We start from the raw sequence: 22605 nt of genomic DNA, 5'->3' as shown, positions 1-22605 counted from the left end.
AGGTCAGAAATTTCTCGCTACATTGAAGACCCATTGGTAGCCTTTCGGCTGTCGTCTGCTCTATGGTTGGGTTGTTGTAGCTTTGACACATTCCCCATTTCCTTTCTCAATTTTATTTATAACAATTGGTTGAGGCATACTAAAGTTTCTGAAATGAAACAAATGTTGGTAAGTACATAAGGACAGAAAAGTGGAGGGGGCATAATCTTGAAGCAAAACAACCACCAAAATGTTGAAAAATGAAAACTATAAAACTACTAAAATCATAAAATAAACTAAAGATAATATAAGGTTTGTTTTGAACAAGAGAAACAATATGAATCTGGAGTAATTTTGAATTCGAAAAAACTTGATAAACAAGAATGTGTCCCAAGTACACAGATGCCCCACTCTCACTATCATTTTCTGTGTTCAGTGGACCATGAAATTGGGGTAAAAACTCTAATTTGGCATTAAAATAGATCATATCATAGCGAACATGTGCACTAAGTTTAAAGTTGATTGGACTTCAACTTCATCAAAAACTACCTTGACCAAAAACTTTAACCTGAAGTGGGATGAACGAACAGACCAACGAACAGATGGACGAATGAACGAACTAATGGATCCACAGACCAGAAAACATAATGCACCTCTACTATCGTAGGTGGGGGATAAAAATAAATAATTAAAACAAACCATACATGTACGATGGAAGATTGTGCATGGCTACTCATATATAAATGTATAAGGTTAAAATTTATACTTTTACTGATGTAACTATCCCCCCTCCTAGCCTTGCAAGAATGGCCAACCATCCTGAATTTTAGTGAAAAGATTAGGAAATCGCACCTGACAACGAGATTTAAACCAGCTCAGTGTTGACTTAATGAAGGTTTATTAGGCACCACCCATTGAATGCCGTTCATACTTTTTTGTTGTTGTAAAATTTGATTTGGTTCAAGTGAAGGAGAAATCAGTTTCTTTCATTTAAACATTTGTTGAAAAATGTCATTGAAAACCACTCAAAAGGTGAATCAGCAATCATTTAATTCACAAACCCCAAATGTTTGAGAGGAAAACCAGTATATCTCACCTGAGCCCCTCCACTTGTGTCAGACATCTTGGCCACACCTCCACCACTGTGAATATACCATAGCGCAAATAATAGGGATAGTTCATGAGGCTCCACACAGTATAATCCTCTTATAAAAATATCTATACTGTCTCTTGCAAATCTGGAAGGATAACAACACAAATAATAAACATTACTTCACAAATAATACACAAATAATACACAGCCCTTCACTATAAAGTCACATAATATACAATGCTTCACAAATAATACACAACCCTTCACTATAAAGTCACATAATACACAATGCTTCACAAATAATACACAACCCTTCACTATAAAGTCACATAATACACAATGCTTCACAAATAATACACAACCCTTCACTATAAAGTCACATAATACACAATGCTTCACAAATAATACACAACCCTTCACTATAAAGTCACATAATACACAATGCTTCACAAATAATACACAAATAATACACAACCCTTCACTATAAAGTCACATAATACACAATGCTTCACAAATAATACACAACCCTTCACTATAAAGTCACATAATACACAATGCTTCACAAATAATACACAACCCTTCACTATAAAGTCACATAATACACAATGCTTCACAAATAATACACAACTCTTCACTAATAATACACTACGTATAATCTTTGCATCTATCTAAAACTTTTTATCAATTATTGTTATGAATGTCTTCAAAAAAGAATAACAAAAATACCAAATTTCTAAGGTTCTTCCATGCAACACAGAACAGAGCCTGTATTGATATAGATACAGTTTATCACCATTATTTTACCTAAAAACAATAAAAAAATATCTGACAAAGAATCACTCAAGACAACTTCTGAATTTTCCCCTGTCAGGCTTGTAATATTTCAGCTTTATATTAATACTATTGTTTAACTTACTGTGTCCAGCAAATTTTGTCCAGGAATTCCTTGACTGTCATACAGTCCCATTCTTCAGCCTTCTTTGCCAACCAAGGGGCATGTTTAGGTACCTGTCAATCATAATACTGTGTTAACATTATAGGTCTACTTGATAAATATATACACTATAACATACATCATAAATAGATAAGCAAGATATTCCATAAATTTTATCTTTTACAAGAATATTTGTCCAGTAACATCCAATGGTCCTATCAAATTTAGCGTTCAGTGAAATCTTGGTAATAAATAACCTAATGTGGTAAATATTTCAAAAATTTCATATCATAATGTGTACAAAGTTTTAAGTTGATGTGACCACAGTTACATGTTAAGTAGCTTAAACCAAACCTCTGACCTGATCATTGAACCAAAAATCTGTAAAAAAAAACTTATTTGGTGCATGTTCAAAATATTTACATCATAATGAACATAAGTCATATAGGAACAAGCTTTGATATTTAGCATGTTTAGTTTCCGGACAAGAAGATGAAAAAGTTTTTGGTGCAGACTGGGCATGACCAGGAAAACTTAACCTTCTTCGTTGATCCATGAAATGAGGTCAAGGTCAAATCAAACTATCTGACAGGCCTGAGGACCTTACAAGAACACCCATACCAAATTTAATTATCATATTAATCATAATACAAAATGTAATAAGAGAGGAATTAATTATACAAAAAATCTTAATTTGATGAAATGAAAATGAAATGGAGGGCAATGAACATATGTCGGCTGGAAACTTTATAAAATAATTCATATACATATTATATGAAGGATTTGTGTCATCTACCTTCAGAAATATTAAGCTTTTTTATTTGACGTTAGTTAACTCTGCAGACATTACCACAGAATCACTATCCCTGTGTCAATCTTTCTGCAACGGAAGTCTCAGACTCGACAAAAGATAATTTCACCTTTTTTATTATTAAAAAAAACCCAAATTTTCATACCACATGGTAATAATAAATCATAAACTAACTTCAGCACTAATTTTCAACAAAGGACAAGGTACAATAAGAGCGTTTTTGTTCCCCCTATTTTCTAATTTTTCAAATTCTGTTTTTGAAAGCTACTTATTATGTTAAAATACTCCCTGATGCTTGAAGTTTGTTTGGATGAACTTCAAAGCCACTAATTTTAGCAACTAGGTGAGGTGAAGGGGGTAAACTTTCTGTTGTTTTTCAAATATTGTAATTATAATTCACTTTTCAGGTGTTTCGTACAACTAATTTTTATATGACCACAAAACAATTTTGCGTTCGTATAATGGTATGATGTTGTCGTCTGCATTGTCCGAAGACACATTTGGTGTTTGGACAATAACTTTAGTTTTAGTGAATGGATCTCTAAGAAATTAAAAAAAAAGGTTCAATACCTCAAAAAGGAAGATTGGGATTAATTTTGGGGATAATGGTCCAAACTGTTTTGGAATTAGAGGCCCAAAATAAGTATTTTTCTACTTTCAGGATATCAACTTGTGTAATAATATTTCAATTGCTCTGAAATTGTTCCACAATGTTTAATACCACAGGTAAAAAGTTTGGATTGATTTTGGGGTCATGGTCCCAAAGGTTTAGGAATTAGGGACCAACAAGGGGGCCCAAAATAAGCATTTTTGTAGTTTTCAAACAGTAACTTGTGTTTAAGTGTATGAATCTCTCTGAAATTAAACCCATGAAGGGATGATTAGTTTTAACTTTCAGGGGTTATGGCTCAAAATGTTTGGAATTAGGGGGAAAAAAGGGGGGGAAAATTAGGTTTTTGGTCAATGGACAACTAAGACAATTTAAAAGCAGTGTAAGGGAGGTAACTCAAAATCATTTAACATTCAATGTTGGGTATGTTCAGATTTACCTCCAATACAATACTTATAAATTATGTATAAAGAAATGTCAGGTTTTGGACTAATTGCAATAAAAAGAATGGTGGTAGTAGTTTTCAATATTTATTTCCAAATTTCTTAAATTCAAAATTTTTGAAACTTTGAAGAAGAATTCTTTAATTGCACAATATCGTAAATCATAAATTTATCTACATACCTGGATTGCCATGGATTCCATGGTTCTAATTGCATGGTTTAAATCTAATAAAACAAATGGGTTTGTTACTGGTGGTATAACTCCTTTATACTTGTACCAACAATTCTGTTCAAATAAATAGAAATAATGTGATTAGTAAAGAAACAGTTATCCATCAACGTTCAAAGGGTTATACAGTAAACACTGGGCCCTCTGTCAATAAACTGTGCCAAGTACACAGAGTAAAAATTCATTTCCAATATTTTGATTGGTTGAATTATGAGTCTGAGTGCAATAATGGTATGTTTTTGAAAGCAAGGCTTTACTGGTATACAATGGTACCAGTGGCGGACCCAGGGGGAGGATTCCAGGTTGGAACCCCCTTTTTTTTGGATGATCATGACGATCATTGCATTTGAATGGGGACATGTGGTTGGACCCCCCCTTTATCCTTGGGGAATCCCCCCCCATTTTTCAAAATGGCTGGATCCGCCACTGGGTATAATGTGCTTAGCATTTCAATTTGGCCATTTCTACAAGTTGCTGAAAACCTTCATATTTTTTCTAAACTTGCATTGAATACACATCTTTTCTATTTGTAATAATAAAACAATAATAACGTTTGCCATCTTTATATCGGATTTGGTAGTCAGATTCAATCAAGTGGTCAAATATTTGTTTTCAGCTGTAATGATGATAAAAAGATGGTGAAATTTTAAATTCAGTACTATAAATTCAGAAACTACAGCGTGCATATATTTTTCAAATATATTCAAAGAATGGACAAAATTGAGAGATATAAAATTGCTATTTAAAGAATACTGTGGATTCATTTATTTTCGTGGGTACCAATTTTCGTGGTTTGAGGAAATATTGAATATTTGTGGATATTTAATTTCGTGGTTTTGGAAAAATCTACATACAATCCCTTAGAAAACTTCTAAATTGTTGATCATTTGAATTTGTGGTTCTCCTTAACCCACGAAATGCACGAAAATTGGTATCCAACGAATATTAAAGAATCCACAGTATCTGAATAAATACAAATGCATCTAATTCAGAATGTGAGTTCTATTTACTGAAATACTCAGCAAGTCACATTTTTAATAATAAAAACCTCATAAAAATTTCTGAATTTACAGTATATAAAAATACCACTATATTTATGAATTACTTTGAAATTGAGTACAGTTTTTTCCTTGTCATTCACATCATAAAACTGGAGACCATATTCCTCTGCCAGTCTATATACATTATCTTGAGTTGGTCCTACATAGGCACCACCAAGGTCAGACTTACCATGGATGGGGTCCTAAAATTCATAAAAATTACATGGTAAAAAGAAGTGAAAATCTTGTTACAGAAATATTTCATATTTGCTATTACATAATAACAGGTAGATGTAATATAATTGATGATGATGATCATGATGAATGGCTGTTAAATGTCCAGTGGCATATTCAATGCATATACATGTAAAGGATAAAAACATGCTGATGTGTAGTAAACGTAATGTCAATATGAACCCTTCTTTGCACTAGTCCAAAATCCAGGGCAAGATTTTAACTTACAAGCCCACATGGTAAAAATATGCAAGAAGACATTTGATGTTTGGATATGTACTGATGAATATTTTAGCCTTAGACTTGTGACTTTTAATTTGTTATTATTGGCTTTGAACTAGTTCTCAGTAGCTGTCTTTTTGTGTTTGGTTATTTGTTTTAGTGCTATGTACATGTATCGATCAGTCCTTTTCTACTGACTTTTATTGTTTGATCTTTTGTTGTTTTGTTACATCACTGTCCCAGGTTAGGGGAAAGGTTAGGTGCCAGTAACATGAGTAGTAGTTTAACCCTGCCACATTCTGTGTCGGTCCTTAAGTTAGGGACCTGTAATTCAGTGGTTGTGTTTGTTGATGGATATCATATTTGTTTAATTTGTGCAAACTTCAGGCCTTTTGTTTTACTTTTGACTTTTTTACAATGCATATTAATTAGGGTTTTACTTCTTCTTAAATGCCTTATTGTGAACTATTTAGTCATTTTGTCTCTGGTGGAAAGTTGTCTCATTGGCAATTATACCAAATCTTCTCAATACATTTGCAATATTATACATGTTCCTTTAACTGGACACATTTTCCCACCCAATCTTTCCTTTTCTATTTCATTCTGTATGCTTAATGGAGAAACAGCAAAAAACAATTCTAAAGTACATTAACCATGACCCCCACCCACCGACAAACTTAAGGAGAGCATGCTACCACTTTGTTTTACCAAGGAGGTTATATTAGAAGGAGAGAGGACGAAAGACGATAATTACACATAAAATGTTACCGACTTTTCTGTAAGTGGGTGTTAATTAGATGAGATCAACCCTGTCACAGAGGGAGATTTTGTCCTAATTACATACCCGAGTAAGAACGGAAACACCCGAATTGTCATAAACTGACCGGATATACAATTATTTAAATGTTAATCTGATTTTTTGTGATATTTTTTATTAAATAATTAAAAATTATTTTTTTTTGTAAAAGAAAACTTATTCTCTTATGGTTGGGGCCTGTTATCTATTTCTCGCATGAATAGATAATTCTCGTATCACACTGTCCGGAGTGTGATACGAAAAAGTGATACGAAAAATGCGTTAATTTGATTGGCCAACGAAACCTCCTGAAACGATATTGCGGCATTTTCATTGGCTATTCTTTAGGTCATTGTTGACAGTTAAAGGTCACAATGATGTACATTTCCTCCATTGCAACGGAGATAAGCGATTTCTTCAATAATATAGAAAATACGCACACTTTTCACCTTATTATATATTCTTATTCAAATATTATTACATTCTGAAGCGTACAAAATGTTTCAAAAAGTCTTATGTTGAAGATTGACGACGAACAGGACATATGACGTCACAATGCAGTTATGTTCAAGCGACTGGGTCGACGTTTCGCGGATTTTTTTTATTAAGCACAAAAAGCATGTTTACCATAAGAGAAATAGGTTTCACAACTCGGGAGAATTAGATATCGTTTGATATCAACTCTCTTTATTTAATTTAAATAGTAATAACAAACTCGCCACAGGCTCGTTTATTATTATATTGAAATTACATAACTCGAGTTGATATCAAGCGATATCTAATTCTCACTCGTTATGAAACCTATAATTACCAATAGAAATAAAACGAATATCCATCTCATTGCCGTCAATGTTAATATCAACAGTAATAACAGAAAGTCACTTTTACGTTGTTCCTGATAAATTTCTCTGTGTTTCAATTGCAAATATTCCTTCCGGTCGTTACCGGTCACCGTAACTAAAGTACTTTGCATATTCGTATATTTTCTATGATTATTACCTGCCAATTCTCATAAGCAGAAATTGACAGGTGAAGCGAAAATCTTTGTTTAAAGCAATGTAGTGTTGAATAAAAATCGCTCACTAACTTTCCTTTAAACCCTCATAACTTTGTCATTTCTTTATCTTTTTTCACCGTAGACAGACGATTGATTTTGTAATTGCGCGTCCGATCTTTTTACCTATCACAATGTATCATAAACACCTATACACTGCATTGTTACCGAAAATACACCTGAACTTTTATGATCCAGTCACTGATAACAATCACATGACATATGCGATTTATCTAATAGCCCGAACTACTCGCGGTAACAGCCCGGTACATCAGAGGGCCATGTCAAGTGGGTGATAAACATGTCGGTTTCTTTATAATTTAACTATTTTTCTCTGATCGAAATTGCTATCCTGGGGATGCTAATTTTGTATCAAGCAGAGTGTTCACTCTCCTTCTAATATAACCTCCTTGGTTTTACTATATAACTATATACAAGACTTACATTAATTGTACACGTTCTGCCTCCAACTCTGTCTCTTGCCTCTAAAACAGTTACTTCCACACCATTCTCTATCAAAAACTTAGCTGCACTTAGTCCTATTTAAAATATATCCAAAATACATTACTGTTATGACTATACCATGTACTGTGATGTGCACAATTTTTTTTTAAAACATTTTTAAACATGTTAAATGTCCAGTGGCGGATCCAGGGGGAGGGTTTGGGGGGGTTTGAACCCCCCTTTTTTTGGACGGGTGGGGACATGTAGTTGGACCCCCCCTTTTTTTGGACGGGTGGGGACATGTAGTTGGACCCCCCCTTTTGTCCTGGGTTAGGAATCTTTAATCCTTTTCCATTAATCTTTCAAATTTGAAATTTTTCATAAACATGCAGAGTAGTATAGACGTTCCAGACCGTATGAGTATTTGGACCGTACGCGTATGGTCTGGACTGAAACAAAAACTTTATATTTTAACTTTTTTTTAATTCACGCTAATTAAATATGTTAATCTCTTGTATTAAGTATGTCGATCAGTAATATATTAATTGTATTATGAACGCTGTAATTGAAGATATCGGAAGTAAACATAATGTGGGAGTTTAATTGTTTTAGAATATTTAGGAACTTTACCAAAAAATGCAAATGCAAAAGAACATGCGTGAACTGCATACATGAAAATGCTAAAAATATTACGTTACTTGAATTGTGTCACCTTGGGCGAGAGTACGAAAATAGGATTCAGATATACAATTAAAAAAATACCTAATTTCAATTGTTCGTTTGATCATTTTATCTATCTAATTGTAATAAATTATCAATAACAATTTGTAAAACTAAAAATAAAGAGTCACAGTTTCAATTTAACCCATATGATCAATTAACATGTAAGGTCAGCTTGTACTGAACCGTACCCGTATACTCATACGGTCCATATGGTCTGGAACATAGACACAATCGACCACTTGTTGATGCTTGAAATCATTTCAAGATATATTTGTTTTTCTGCGTTGCTGTCTCATTGACATTCAAACTATAATTGTCCATTTGACTTCTATATTTGCAGAAAAAAAAGTTCTTTAAAGACATGTTAGAAATCTATTCTTTCAAATTAATATTTTTTTCCTTGATGTATGTTCATGATGTTGATATTATGATATATAACATGTAAAAATATACAAACTCATGACTTATAACATGATTAATTTCCTGATTTTTGGTCTATAATCAAACAACTTCTCATTAGGCATTAGGTCTTTATTTCTTGAAATGTTGATCACCTGATGGAGTAAGTTAATGTAAGTAAAGATAGTGTAATCATGGTAGTTATGGCTTTGAAAATAATCATCACTTTATAGTTTTAATTATTGATTTTACATCGTTAAATATTCAGTAAATATGAGAACACAGTATTCATGTAAGTATAAGGCTGGAGAAGGGCTAGTGAGGAGTGAACTTGATCTTATCTGTTGTACAATGTAACTGGTAATATTAATGTTTTAAACTATATTGAGGTTATTGACCATTTTGTTTGGCCTGTTAATGTTATTGCTCATCACCCCTCCCCCCCCCCTTTTGGTTCATACTCCAAAGTTGTGAAAGAATACATAGAACAAAATCAACTTCATGGTATGGAATGGGCAGGGACAAAATTATGATTCGATTTCAATACGTTTATAAGTGATCATAAGTGATAAGGGCAAAAGGAAACTCTAGTAAGTCAGGGGTGGATCCAGCCATTTTAAAAGAGGGGGGTCCTAACCCAGGACAAAGGAGGGTGTCCAATTACATGTACCCATTCAAATGCATTGATCGTCCAATAAAAAAGGAATCCGGGTCCGTACGCCCTAATTCACTTTCGCCCTAGTACTTGTTCGCCCTGATACCTGATCGCCCAGGGTCCATTGGCCCTGATTTTTATTTTTTACTAATTGTTGTCTAGTGGCATAATTTTAAGTATTTGAATAAAATATGTTGAAGTTTGTTGAAAAATTCAACGAAAATTGATATTGCCGCAATCAATTTCATCATTTTCCCTTTGATTGCAGTAGAATACTGGAATACAATGTATTTATCTTTGTTGATATTTGTTAACAAAATAATTGTATTCAGTCATTCACTAATGTATGCAGTATAACTTAGACTAGTCTCAGAGTATTTTAATGAATGAACTTGTAAATCCGTTTTACAGTTCGTACATTTTTTTAAATTAATTTCAAGCTGAATATATTATCAAAACAAATTTGTTTTTTATATTATAAATCCATCAAAAGACAGGTATCACAATAAGCAGTGATCCGAATTATTTTGTCATAAAACAATGCATTAATGATCCTTAACAAGCCATAAACTTTTAGATATTTCCATGTTCCCATAAATTTCAAGAATATATACCATAGAAATATATCATTCAACTTCATGGCCCTTAATATTAATATTATTTAGTAGGGCGAACGGACTCTAAGGGCGAACGAACTCAGGGCAAACGGACCCAGGGCGAACATGTTACTAGGGCGAACGGTCCCGATACCATAAAACGGGGGGTTCCAACCCCCGGAACCCCCCTCTGGATCCGGGTGCGCACTGAAACCCGGACCGGACCGGACTCCGGACCCGGACTTGGGTATGAAACCCGGACCTGGACCCGGACTGAACGCCGGACCCGGACTGAATGCCGGACCCGGACTGGGTAAAAATTATGAATTTTCTTATAAATACCTTTTCTTTTTTTATTAATTGGAAGGAAGATAATTTTTGGAGAACTGTAACACATTATATTAATTATGAGATCATCAAATTTTGCTCTTACTCTTGTATAGTCTAGCATGCAAGTTAGACTTGCAATGATTCTGAATCTTCAATTTACAGTTGTGCAACTACTTTAAAAAAATATGTATATATGTATCAATGTTTACAAATGACTTTAAAATATATATATATATGTATCAATATTTACAAATGACTTTAAAAAAAAGCCATAGAAATATTTTTTTTATAAATTATAGAGATAAAGTGGATTTTCTTAAAATTATTTTTTCCCTTTTTTGTTCATCTATCAGAGACATATAATACAATTATTATGTTTCTGAAACTATCCAGAAGGAAGTTTATTTTGGCAGAAATATACAAGATGCATTACATCTATAATAATTATGAAAATGAATCAGACCTGTATAACCAGACCTGATACATACCGTGACAGTAGTTTATATGGGCATTAGTGACGCGATGCATGAACCTGCATTACGTAATTGTGTAATAAGTGTATAAAAGTCCGATAGGAAATGGCAAGAATACCTAGTCATGTCACCTCACAATAACTCTGGCAATTATACCATTAGTCATGCTAGTAAATTAGGGAAGGACCGAATTATAAACAAATGTAAAAAGTGTTATGACCAAAATGATATTTTGAAAACTGTTTTTACACGGAACACCGCTTGTTTGACTTTGAACTATGAAATGATTTAAGCAATAATCTTATTTATATTCTCACTGACATTTATTTGTTTCATAAACGTAGGAAAAAATATGTTAAAAACGACTATAGTTGGCAGGAGTCCTTTTGTGCCAGTTAAAGTTTTTCAAGAGTATCCTTACCACAAGATGTACAACTATAAATGGAGTAGAGGCATTTTTCAATAAAAACGTTGAACTGTTTATGGATCCCATCCTTCAAAATAGGCAAGCAACAAACTACTACATATTAAATTGTGAAACTCAGCAGCAGTATGAAGATAACATGTTTCAGAGTAAATGGGGAATGTGTCCATGGGACACAGACGATGTACCCACTTGCATATCATATATCATTTTTTATTTTTTATTTTTGACGTAGTATAACAACTCCAGAAAGGTTTCATTGACATTACCAACATTCGAACTTGATCTCTTTGTTGTGTATAAGTTTCCTAACATTTGGTAAAGTCAAACCTTCGTGTATGTTAGAGAACGGAAACGAAAATTTCAGCATTTTTTTCCATTTGTAAAGGAATTTTACTTTAGAGTGGTTTAAATGACACTTAAAAAAATTAAACTTGATCTGTGTTTTGTGGTTATATTATTAAGAATTGTGTATACACAGTGTGGGAACAGAACTGTACGGTTTTCTAATATTTTTTGTCATTCTGGAGACTGTCAAGCATGGATCCGACATTTTGAAAATTACAAGTTGCTTGATGGAAACTTTGATGAACTCTAATATTACTTTATGACGTTTCTGCTTCAAATTTTGATAGCTTAATAATTTTCTATGTAACTATGAACCAATTAAATAATAAAAAAAAACGTGTTTCTTAGAATGGTGGAGATCCGAGTAGAACGTTTAAAGCTGTCTCACATCAGCGATCAAAACTGTCAAATAAACATCGAAAACCCAATCGTTTCTACCAGAATTTTCACGTGTATCTTTTCTGATATATAGTTTCACCTGTCTGAAAGTTTCAAAGCCATTGTTCAAGGAGAATTCCAAATATATTCATTTTCTCTATGTCAGATATTTTTATTGACAGTACAATCGCTTGGAGCATTTATACACAATCGATCGACCGAGTTTTATAAAAAAAAACCCATCGCATATGCATTTCATTGGTTGTTCCTTGTCTGTCCTAAAATATTCATCTATGGTATTTGAAATGAAAATGAACTCAAAATCACTCATTTTGCCAATTACGATTATATCAAGGAACCTGTTTCAGGTGTCTATATCAGAGACAAAACTCGTACAATAAGTATACAAGACAAAATAAAGGTACAGTGCAAATGTAAAGAAATTACTAAAATGTAAATAATCCTCGTACAAAATAAAAAATATTTATATATACCGAAAGGTGGCTGTATATATGCTCTTGAAGGATAAGCATAGTGAAGTTAACTTAATTTATTATTTTCCATCAATTCAAAAAAATATATATATTTACGTATTTGAACAATACAACAAAATATGTGTTATCACATGCAGCTTGATCGGGATATTTTAACTTCATTAAGGAATTTGAATGTTGAATGGTGGAAGCTATTCACAAAACAACAAAAAAACGTCTAGGCCAATAAACACTAACCAAAAAGAAAGATGTGGTATAATTTCAAATGGTATATCTATGTATTATAAGCTATAACTTCTAATGGAATATCCAATGTATTACATGTGTAATCAAATGTTCAGTCAACAAACTTAACGACAATAAACAGTGCACATACAGTTAGTCGTCGTAATGCAATACACGCAGGTATAGTAAACTTCAAACTAGTCCGGGGTTATGTCAGGTCACAGTCCGGACTCACCTGTTCAACATTGTGTATTACATGGGTGATCGCTGCTTAAATGTCGTTTATTGATTTTTCCGAAGACTATCAAATAATTTAAGAAATAGAAAAATGAATAAAGGAAAAGCCAAAAGCAAAACGGGAAAAAAAAATCTTTTCAATTTAACAAATAATTTGGTATATTTATATACAATCCGTATACTCCCAGTCCGGGGTTATTTAAGGTCACGGTCCGGACTCGCCTAGTATTATTTTGTTGATTCTCGGGTAAACGTCTTTTATTAATGTTTCAGACGATAATCTAGTTAGCAAAAAAATGAATGAATAAAAATGATAAAGTTCGTTTCATCAAATAATTTGTGAAGTTTTATATCTCTATCGATGTCTATAGTTTGCGAATACACCTAGTCCGGGGTTACTTCAGGTCACCATCCGGACTCGGCTAGTACATGTAATTGTTTCGTTAAATGTCGGATACATATCTTATAATTGTTTTCTGTATTACATGCTTGATCAAAGGTCCCGTCAATATACTTTACGACAATAAACAGTGTACATACAGTTAGTCGTCGTAATGCAATACACGCAGGTATAGTAAACTTCAAACTAGTCCGGGGTTATGTCAGGTCACAGTCCGGACTCACCTGTTCAACATTGTGTATTACATGGAAATGTCGTTTATTGATTTTTCCGATGACTATCAAATAATTTAAGAAATAGAAAAATGAATAAAGGAAAAGCCAAAAGCAAAACGGGAAATTTTTTTTTTTCAATTTAACAAATAATTTGGTATATTTATATACAATCCGTAAACTCCCAGTCCGGGGTTATTTAAGGTCACGGTCCGGACTCGCCTAGTATTATTTTGTTGATTCTCGGGTAAACGTCTTTTATTAATGTTTCAGACGATAATCCAGTAAGCAAAAAAAAGAAGAATAAAAATGATAAAGTTCGTTTCATCAAATAATTTGTGAAGTTTTGTAAATATCTCTATCGATGTCTATAGTTTGCGAATACACCTAGTCCGGGGTTACTTCAGGTCACCATCCGGACTCGGCTAGTACATGTAATTGTTTCGTTAAATGTCGGATAAATATCTTATAATTGTTTTCTGTATTACATGCTTGATCAAAGGTCCCGTCAATATACTTTACGACAATAAACAGTGTACATACAGTTAGTCGTCGTAATGCAATACACGCAGGTATAGTAAACTTCAAACTAGTCCGGGGTTATGTCAGGTCACAGTCCGGACTCACCTGTTCAACATTGTGTATTACATGGATGATCGATCGTTGCTTAAGTTTTATTGGAGCAATTTCAACTTTGTATCATCCAATCAGGAGCTGCATAATATTTTATTCAGAGTACCATCTTTGGGTAAAAAATATCCCGGTTAATGGATACGGCCTTTGTAATATGCCACTCATTGTATATAACACAAGATTATTTCTGTATTTCTTACCAAAGGAATACTACTGATACGGAGATTACGACCGAATAATTCTTAAGCGAGGTATCTTAGTTCATTTTGACAATGGATGCTCAAATAAAATTATTTCACTATATTGAACACTATTTATTATTTCATTATATCTCGTACCTAATGCCCCTATAAATCTAACTTCTATACATGCTTGATTATGATTGATAGTGTAGTCTTTGACACCTTTTCACATCTAATTGTTTAATTATTTTTATAGACTTTGTGATGACAATCCGAAATAAGCAAGTATATCTTTTTTTTTTATTTTACTGTAGAAAACAATGGAGTAATTAAAATACTATGTTATTGACCAGTGAAGTGTTATTTGGGATGTTGATATAAGAATAAGAATAAGAATAATGTGATGTGATGTGATTGCAAATGAGAGCTGACAAAGAAGACCAAATGACACAGACATATACAACTATAGGTCACAGTACGACCTTCAAAACTGAGCAAATTACATACCGGAAAGTCAGCTATAGAAGGCCCTAATAATGACAAAAGGAAAAGAAATCGCTATAATGAAAGATATACAAATGTATTACCATAAATGGATCCATTCCTTTTTTTAACTTATATTAATGATATTGTGGAAAATATGAGTAATCATATTAGATTATTTACATTACACATCAACAAACGACAACCACTAAAATGCAGGCTCCTGACTTGGGACAGGAACATCGTTTGAAGGCGACAACCCCCCTTAACTTGGGACAGTGCTGTAAAATAAGAACAAACTATTAAAATCAGTTGAAAAAAATATTAACTCATCAGATGGATACAAATAGATTTACAAAAACAGAGTATACATGGGTTGGTACTAATACTTGGATGGGTACTTAATATACAACTTATACAGCCACACAACATAACGACACCAACTACAAATATGAGAATGCTCGCAGTTACTGATCACAGCTAGTACATGGCCAACAACTAAAGGTAAAAAGAACTCCATCATGGTTTATATTTTGGTTATTTAAACACTGAATTACCAACAGCCTTAACGTATCTTGTAAGTAATTCCTGGTTGTGTCTTCTTTTTTCGTTTTCTTTCAATTAACCAAATATCCTAAAGCGAGTCTGTGTAAAACTTTGTCAATAATACAATATGAGGAACAGTAAAAGATCATAAGAATTAAGAGGAACAATTAAAAGACATACAAATTCGTAGGAACGATAAGTCTTAGAGATTATAATAACTCGGATGAACAATAAAAAGTCACAAGGCTTCTGAGGAACAGCAAGAGGTCATAAGAATTCAGAGGAAAAATCAAGTCATAAGAATTCGGAGGAACAATAAAAAGTCATAAGAATTATGAGGAACAATAAGATATTATAAGAATTTGGAAGAACAATAAGATATCATAAACATTCGGAGGAACAATAAGAGATCATAGGAATTCTTATGATACTAGTTGACAATTCTGATATGTACAACTCGCTAACGAAAGAGGTTTATATTGATGAATAGAAAGTGATATTCACCTGCAATTTACCTGTGCACAATCGGCGCAAATGAAAGATCGAAACTTTTAAAAATCGGCGTAAATGTCAAACACCCAATAAAACACGAGACTTTCATTACACAGTGACATAACAACGCTTAATTAATGGTCTCATGAAAGTGAACTAATATTAAAAGTGATTAATTAAGACTGCCAAAACAAGAAAGATATAATTTCTTGTCCAATTGCATGTAAAGCACAAGTTAAGGCTAAATTCGTAAATTTCGATAAATGTTTATGAAGAGGGAGAAAATAACCGTCATATATCATTTATAGAAGTAAAACATTGAGTCATAAGACAAAAAAGTCGTAATAAATCAAAACTTATTTATACAGTTTCTTAGAGAAATATAAACACACGGGCGCATTATTTAGAAAAGCAGGAATTCTATTTTTCCCTTCATGTCTAGAAAAAGAAAACAAACAAAGAAATATAATCCTCGAATGTTTCAAACTGTTGCGCTTCACTCTTCCTTTGAATAAAAATTTAATTTGCTTTCATTGATAATAAAAAGATTTGATTAATATTCCATAAAACAATAACGACAAGGGAATTATTTTATCTCTTCCTTGCTTTACTTTAATCTTTTTGGTCAATTTAGCGCTCGGAATGTGGATTTTTTTAAACTATACTATTACTTATTATATGACAGTATAAATCTTAAAAAAATATTTCTGAAAGTGGAATAAAACCCACAGTCCAGGTCCGGCATTCAGTCCGGGTCCGGCGACCAGTCCGGGTCCGGCGATCAGTCCGGGTCCGGGTCCGGGTTTCATACCCAAGTCCGGGTCCGGAGTCCGGTCCGGTCCGGGTTTCAGTGCGTACCCTGGATCCGCGCCTGTTTAAAGTTCAGAGTTCGGACCATTTTATAATTAATTACAAAGGTTAAAATGTGACAGATACTTTCTATTTTCCATTTGTTTTAACAGTAAAATAATTCTAACCACTTAGACCTGCGCCTACAACTACTGTTTGTGTAATGACGGACTCCATAACTTTTCTCATGGGGCTTGAATGAGAAGGGGAAAGCACTGGACTGAAAATTGTTCATTTTTGTCGTTATCTGTTAGGCTAGCTGATGTCAATAAAGCTGGAGTAATAAAGTGACTGACAGCTCACTATACAAATCCTTGTGGGGTCCGGGGACCATATGTATTTTCTATGTCCGACTCTGATTTAACTGATGCCAAATAATTAAAAATATGTTTATTGAATAAATCATCACATTTATAACCCAATGGGGTTGAAGGCATATATAAATCAACACAATACATCATACAAAAATAACAACAAAAGAACAAAACATTATATACATATAAGTATCTATCATGCAGTTGTTGAGTCCACCCTCCTCAGTGACCATGACTTTTTAACAAATGGAGCCGTATACTGCATAATTGACGGACACGAAAGACATAAAACCAATTTATCCACATTATCCATATTATCTATATCAGAATAGATATTTCTAACTTTCTGCAAAACTTCAAGTCTCAAATCTTTATGTTTAATACATGTAAATAAAAAATGTTCTTCATTATCTATTTTATTTAGACAAATAATCTTAGACAAGTTAACTATGTCACCATCAAAGATCAAATGAGGTGGATATAATTAGTAAGCAATTAAAAACAACCGCAATGGCGGGTTTTAATAGGGGCGGTCACCCTTTTCTTGAAAACATTTGGTTAATTAGATAGGGAATCACTGGAACATGACTGAACCGGGCCTCCGCTTAGGCAGTCAGTGGGCCCACTTATGAAAATTCCTGGTTCCCGGCGCCAATAAACCGTACGCACGATACGGTCTTCAAACATGAGGAAAACGGTATACCCATATTGTGTCATAGATCAAATTAAATCGATCAGTGAATGTTCACTGACTTAATTTTGTGTGTGTACTTTATATGTCTTTAGATTGAGTTAAGCCATTTCAACTAATATTTTTAATAGTGTGAGTTTCTTTGCTATAATTGTTTCAGGTAAGGATGAAGGCAGTACAAGATGGGGATATAAGATATATTTTATTTCCAATAGTGGACCCATTACAGGCATAATCAGTACATTGATTTTTTTATCACACAATTGCAATAGACAATACACAAAAATAAAATAGAAATGCGTTTGACAAAAAACATGAATTATAAATTGAGTCAGTAATAATTATAATACATGTAGTCACATATCAAAACCTGTATGTTTGGTGTTTATCACATATTTGTTATGAATACCGTAGGTTTTGCATATGCAATAACCTCCAAATTGCCCGGGGCAAAAAAGACATATCCATATTGTGCCCTGTTCCTAATGACGTGACGTCATTGCATCCTCAACAACACGTTTGTGATTATTTGCTTAAAGATTTTACCTTTTATGTATCATAAAATTGTTATAATTTACGTTTTTTCTCTTTTCTGCAGAACTTAAATATGTGATAAAAAGATTATAACATGTCTTTTCCATATTGGCCCGGGTATCATCCCTCGACCCATATCGGCCCTCGGCTAAAGCCTCGATGCCGATATGGGAGTCTCGGGATGATACCAGGGCCAATATGGAAAAAGGCATGTTATAATCTATACTTATTGACCATGTCACATATTAGAACGTTCAAACCCGCTGCATTTGTTTGCCTCTATCTGATCTAATTCAGAGACCTTATGTTCAGTGTTTGTCGTTTGTTGATGTGCTTCATAAGTAATTCTCGTTTTTTACATATATAGATTAGACCGTTGGTTTTCTTTATTTCCAGGTGTTTTCCTTTCTGCATGTAATGGTAAGGTCAGTTTGGCATCTTATTCATCTTTACTGTTTATTATGAATAAGAAGATGTGGTATGAGTGCCAATGGGACAATCAATACTCAGTGTACTAGTATTTGAAGTTAACAATTACAGTTTAAAGTGCAGCATTAAACACGGAGACATACCTCACACCGAACTGCAAATTTAAAGGATCCAAAACAATTCAAACAATTCAAACAGACACACAACAATTTTTTGGCGTCTTCTTTAGATTTACTATATTATTTTTTTCTGATTTATTCATTTTATTTTTGTATAACTGTGTATGTTTACCAAATTTTAGCTGCTGGAGTAATTTATTATATCTGTTTGTGTTGCTCATCGAATTTAATCAATATAAAAGTCGGGGCTATAAACAACTGCAAAATGCCCGGGGGTCAGCTTGCTATAAAGTCAGCTTTAACCGACCATTTCATCAGTAAAACGTCCATACAAAGTTCGGAATATGACAGATATTTTCAACAAGTTCCGTTGGTTGACCATTTAAGCTAAGCAAGTTACAAATAGTTTTTATAGTTTGTTCTTGTATTCTGTCATGTCACATGTTCGATCGCTATAGGGGTTTGTTATAGCCAACTAATTCTTTTAATGAATCTGCAACGTATGAAAAATAATAGTACTGAATAGAAATAATGGTATAAATAATAATTATACAAGAATTGTTATTTCACAATCTCTGTAAAACGTATTTTATATATCATGTTCAACAATTTTAATAAAGCCAAGGGGTATTCGACTAAGCCCGTAACTACACTGAGATATAAATTTAAGGACGAATGACGGCGAAAACTACTCACTGTATGCAAGGTAAACAAGACGGGAGACTACATTTACACAATTTCAGAAACAAAAAATTGTGAAGTTATTTAAAGTTAAATAAGGTGACCTGAAAACAGGCATATCTTCTTATTAGAAGAACACTGGTGTGTCATTCATATGGAGGATCATTACGATACCCTCCCTGCCACTAGGGAGAACCATGATTACGAAACCCTCCCTGTCCCTAGGGCGACAGATGACCATGTTTACTTAGATTTGATGAATAATGGTAAATCAAAGCTTCCAAACCGTTTGAAATCAATTGAAGACACTGCTGTTAAGGAGATTCAGTATAAAGACAAGAAGACTCAAAGTTCTGTGACAACACAAGCAATAGGTAAGACCTTTTGTTGATGCAAACTATATATATGCCGATGGCATTCATAATATTAAGAATATGTGGTATGATTACCAATGAGATAAATTTCTACCAGAGACCAAATGTTGTATAATTTGGCAACTATATATATGAATGTAGAATTTGGCAACTATATATAAATGCAGAATTTGGCAACTATATATATAAATGTAGAATTTGGCAACTATATATAAATGCAGAATTTGGCATCTATATATAAATGTAGAATTTGACAACTATATGTAAAACTGCGGCATACAAAAACGGTAATGGACTTTGTGAGAAACAACATCGTCATAGAAACGCAACAGTTCATTGGTTGATTTGACAAAACTTGGATATACAGTTCAATTTATATAATACTGTTATATTTTATCCATAAGATCATATAACAACATCATATTTTATACGCGCCGACCTTTCTATTCTATATTACACAGTTTGAACAGAGGGACAACACGTTTATTTACTGTATAATTGTAAATAAAAGGGAAAGGGCCATAGGTGAAGTTTCGTCTGTTTTATATCAATATCTAGAACCTGATCTTCGGGAAATAAAATGTTTATAGTATTTGAGAAAAAAGAGCCTCTTTTACAATTTACAGCAGTTATCGTTGCTTTTTTTATACCCCGTTTATTGGCATTGTGCATTATGTTTTCTGGTCTCTGTGTCCGCTCGTCCGTTCGTCTGTCCCGCTTCAAGTTAAAGTTTTTGGTCGAGGTAGTTTTTGACGAAGTTGTAGTCCAATCAACTTGAAACTTAGTACACGTGTTCCCTATGCTATGATCTTTCTAATTTCAATGTCAAATTAGAGATTTTATCCCATTTCACGGTCCACTGAACATAGAAAATGATAGTGTGGATGGGCCACTTCATATTTAGTGTAATGGATATTTGTCTCATTGGTAATCATACCAAATATTCTCATTTTAAATTAGACAAAAAGTGTGTTTTATTCAAGTTTTTATGGATTTTTTCCGCAGAGAGTGTAATTTTACCGACGTCAAAGGCCAGTAACGGAAAAACTAAGATAAATAAAAGAGTGTTGATAGGAATCTGTGTTGCTGCTGTTATTGTGTGTCTGGTTGTTGGTACGACCGTCGGTATTCTGGTTTCCTCGACTGGCTCGAGGAGTCAAACCGAAGATCAAGAGGAAAACAGTAAGTAATCACAAGATTTCCATTTCAGTATATATTTTCACTGTTTTTTAAATTTTAGTTTTTTTAAACAATTTTCCTTTCTAATTATAACTATTTATTACGTGATAAAGTATTACGAATTCATTGATAGTCAAAATATTGCACAGTGTGTTAATTAAGAAATTGTGGTATGATTGCCAAAGAGACAACTCTCTACAATAGACCAAATGACACAGAAATAACAACTATAGGTCATCGTACGGCCTTCAACAATGAGCAAAGCCTATACCACATATTAAGCTATAAAAGACATGAACAATCAAATGTAAAACAATTCAAACGAGAAAACTAATGGCATAATTAATGTACAAAAAAATGCACAAAAACAAATGTTTAACACAACGACAAACGACAATGAATTACAGGCCCCTGACTTGGGCCAGGCACATTATACACAATGTGGCGGGACTTAACACATGTCAGCAGGATCCAACCACCAACTAACTAGTGACAGTAGTGATTTTACACTTTTTCAAAAGTGGGGCTGAGTCGGTAAACAAGAGTGGGGCGGTATTTTTATAAAGTGGCCATATAGTGTGGGCCGATTGGCCAGTGGGGCGAGTTGACATTGTTTGATATCTTCCTATCGTGTTCGGGGGTCATGAAGGGTATACATTATATAGTAATATATAAAGTATATTATAATGGTTGTGTGGCATTCTTAATAAACTGATCATAGATACCAGGACTAAATTTAGCCTTAGTATCTCAAAAAATTCAAAAATTTGTAAACAGTAAATTTATAAATATAACAATAAATGACAATTCATGTCAGCACAAAAACTACTGGGCTTGTGATACCCTCGGGGAAATAAATCTCCACCAGCCAGTGGTTGTAAATAAACTCATCATAGATACCAAGACTAAATTTAGTATACGTCAGACGCACGTTTCGTCTACAAAAGACTCATCAGTGACGCTCGAATCCCAAAAAGTTAAGAAGGCCAAATAGAGTACGAAGTTGAAGAGCATTGAGGATCAAAATTCCTAAAAGTATTGCCAAATACAGCTAAGGTTATCTATGCCTTAGGTAGAAAAGCATTAGTAATTCAAAATATTCAACAACAAAAATTGTAAACAGTAAATTTATAAATATAACAATATCTATGACAATTCATGTCAACAGTGCTGACTACTGGGCTTATGATACCCTCGGGGAAATAAAACGAGATTTTATGAATTATAAATGATTTTTCGTCTAATCTTAAACAGCTGGGATGTAAAATAGTTATCCCACTCGGACTTGGTGTGTCAGTGTTGATCTTACACTGACA

The 22605-nt window shown here is 33.3% G+C and overlaps 1 protein-coding gene across 2 annotated transcripts in view; it reads right to left on the bottom strand.

The window, feature by feature from the left end:
* Positions 1-17171, bottom strand: part of LOC134708281 (amine oxidase [flavin-containing] A-like) — a 64460-nt gene extending 47289 nt beyond the window's left edge. For both annotated transcript variants that reach the window (XM_063568695.1, XM_063568696.1), the window contains exons 1-6: positions 17097-17171; positions 7890-7984; positions 5205-5342; positions 4052-4156; positions 1989-2080; positions 1076-1217 (exon numbers count right to left, since the gene is read on the bottom strand). In XM_063568695.1, coding sequence (XP_063424765.1) covers positions 1076-1217; positions 1989-2080; positions 4052-4156; positions 5205-5342; positions 7890-7984; positions 17097-17157 — 633 coding nt within the window. In that variant the 5' untranslated portion in view covers positions 17158-17171. The remainder of the gene's footprint in view (positions 1-1075; positions 1218-1988; positions 2081-4051; positions 4157-5204; positions 5343-7889; positions 7985-17096) is intronic.
* Between the last annotated feature and the right edge of the window lie 5434 nt (positions 17172-22605).

The sequence above is a fragment of the Mytilus trossulus genome, chromosome 2 (genome assembly GCF_036588685.1).
Source record: "Mytilus trossulus isolate FHL-02 chromosome 2, PNRI_Mtr1.1.1.hap1, whole genome shotgun sequence".
Taxonomy (NCBI): Eukaryota; Metazoa; Mollusca; class Bivalvia; order Mytilida; family Mytilidae; genus Mytilus; species Mytilus trossulus.
This window is presented reverse-complemented; position numbering and strand designations above follow the sequence as displayed.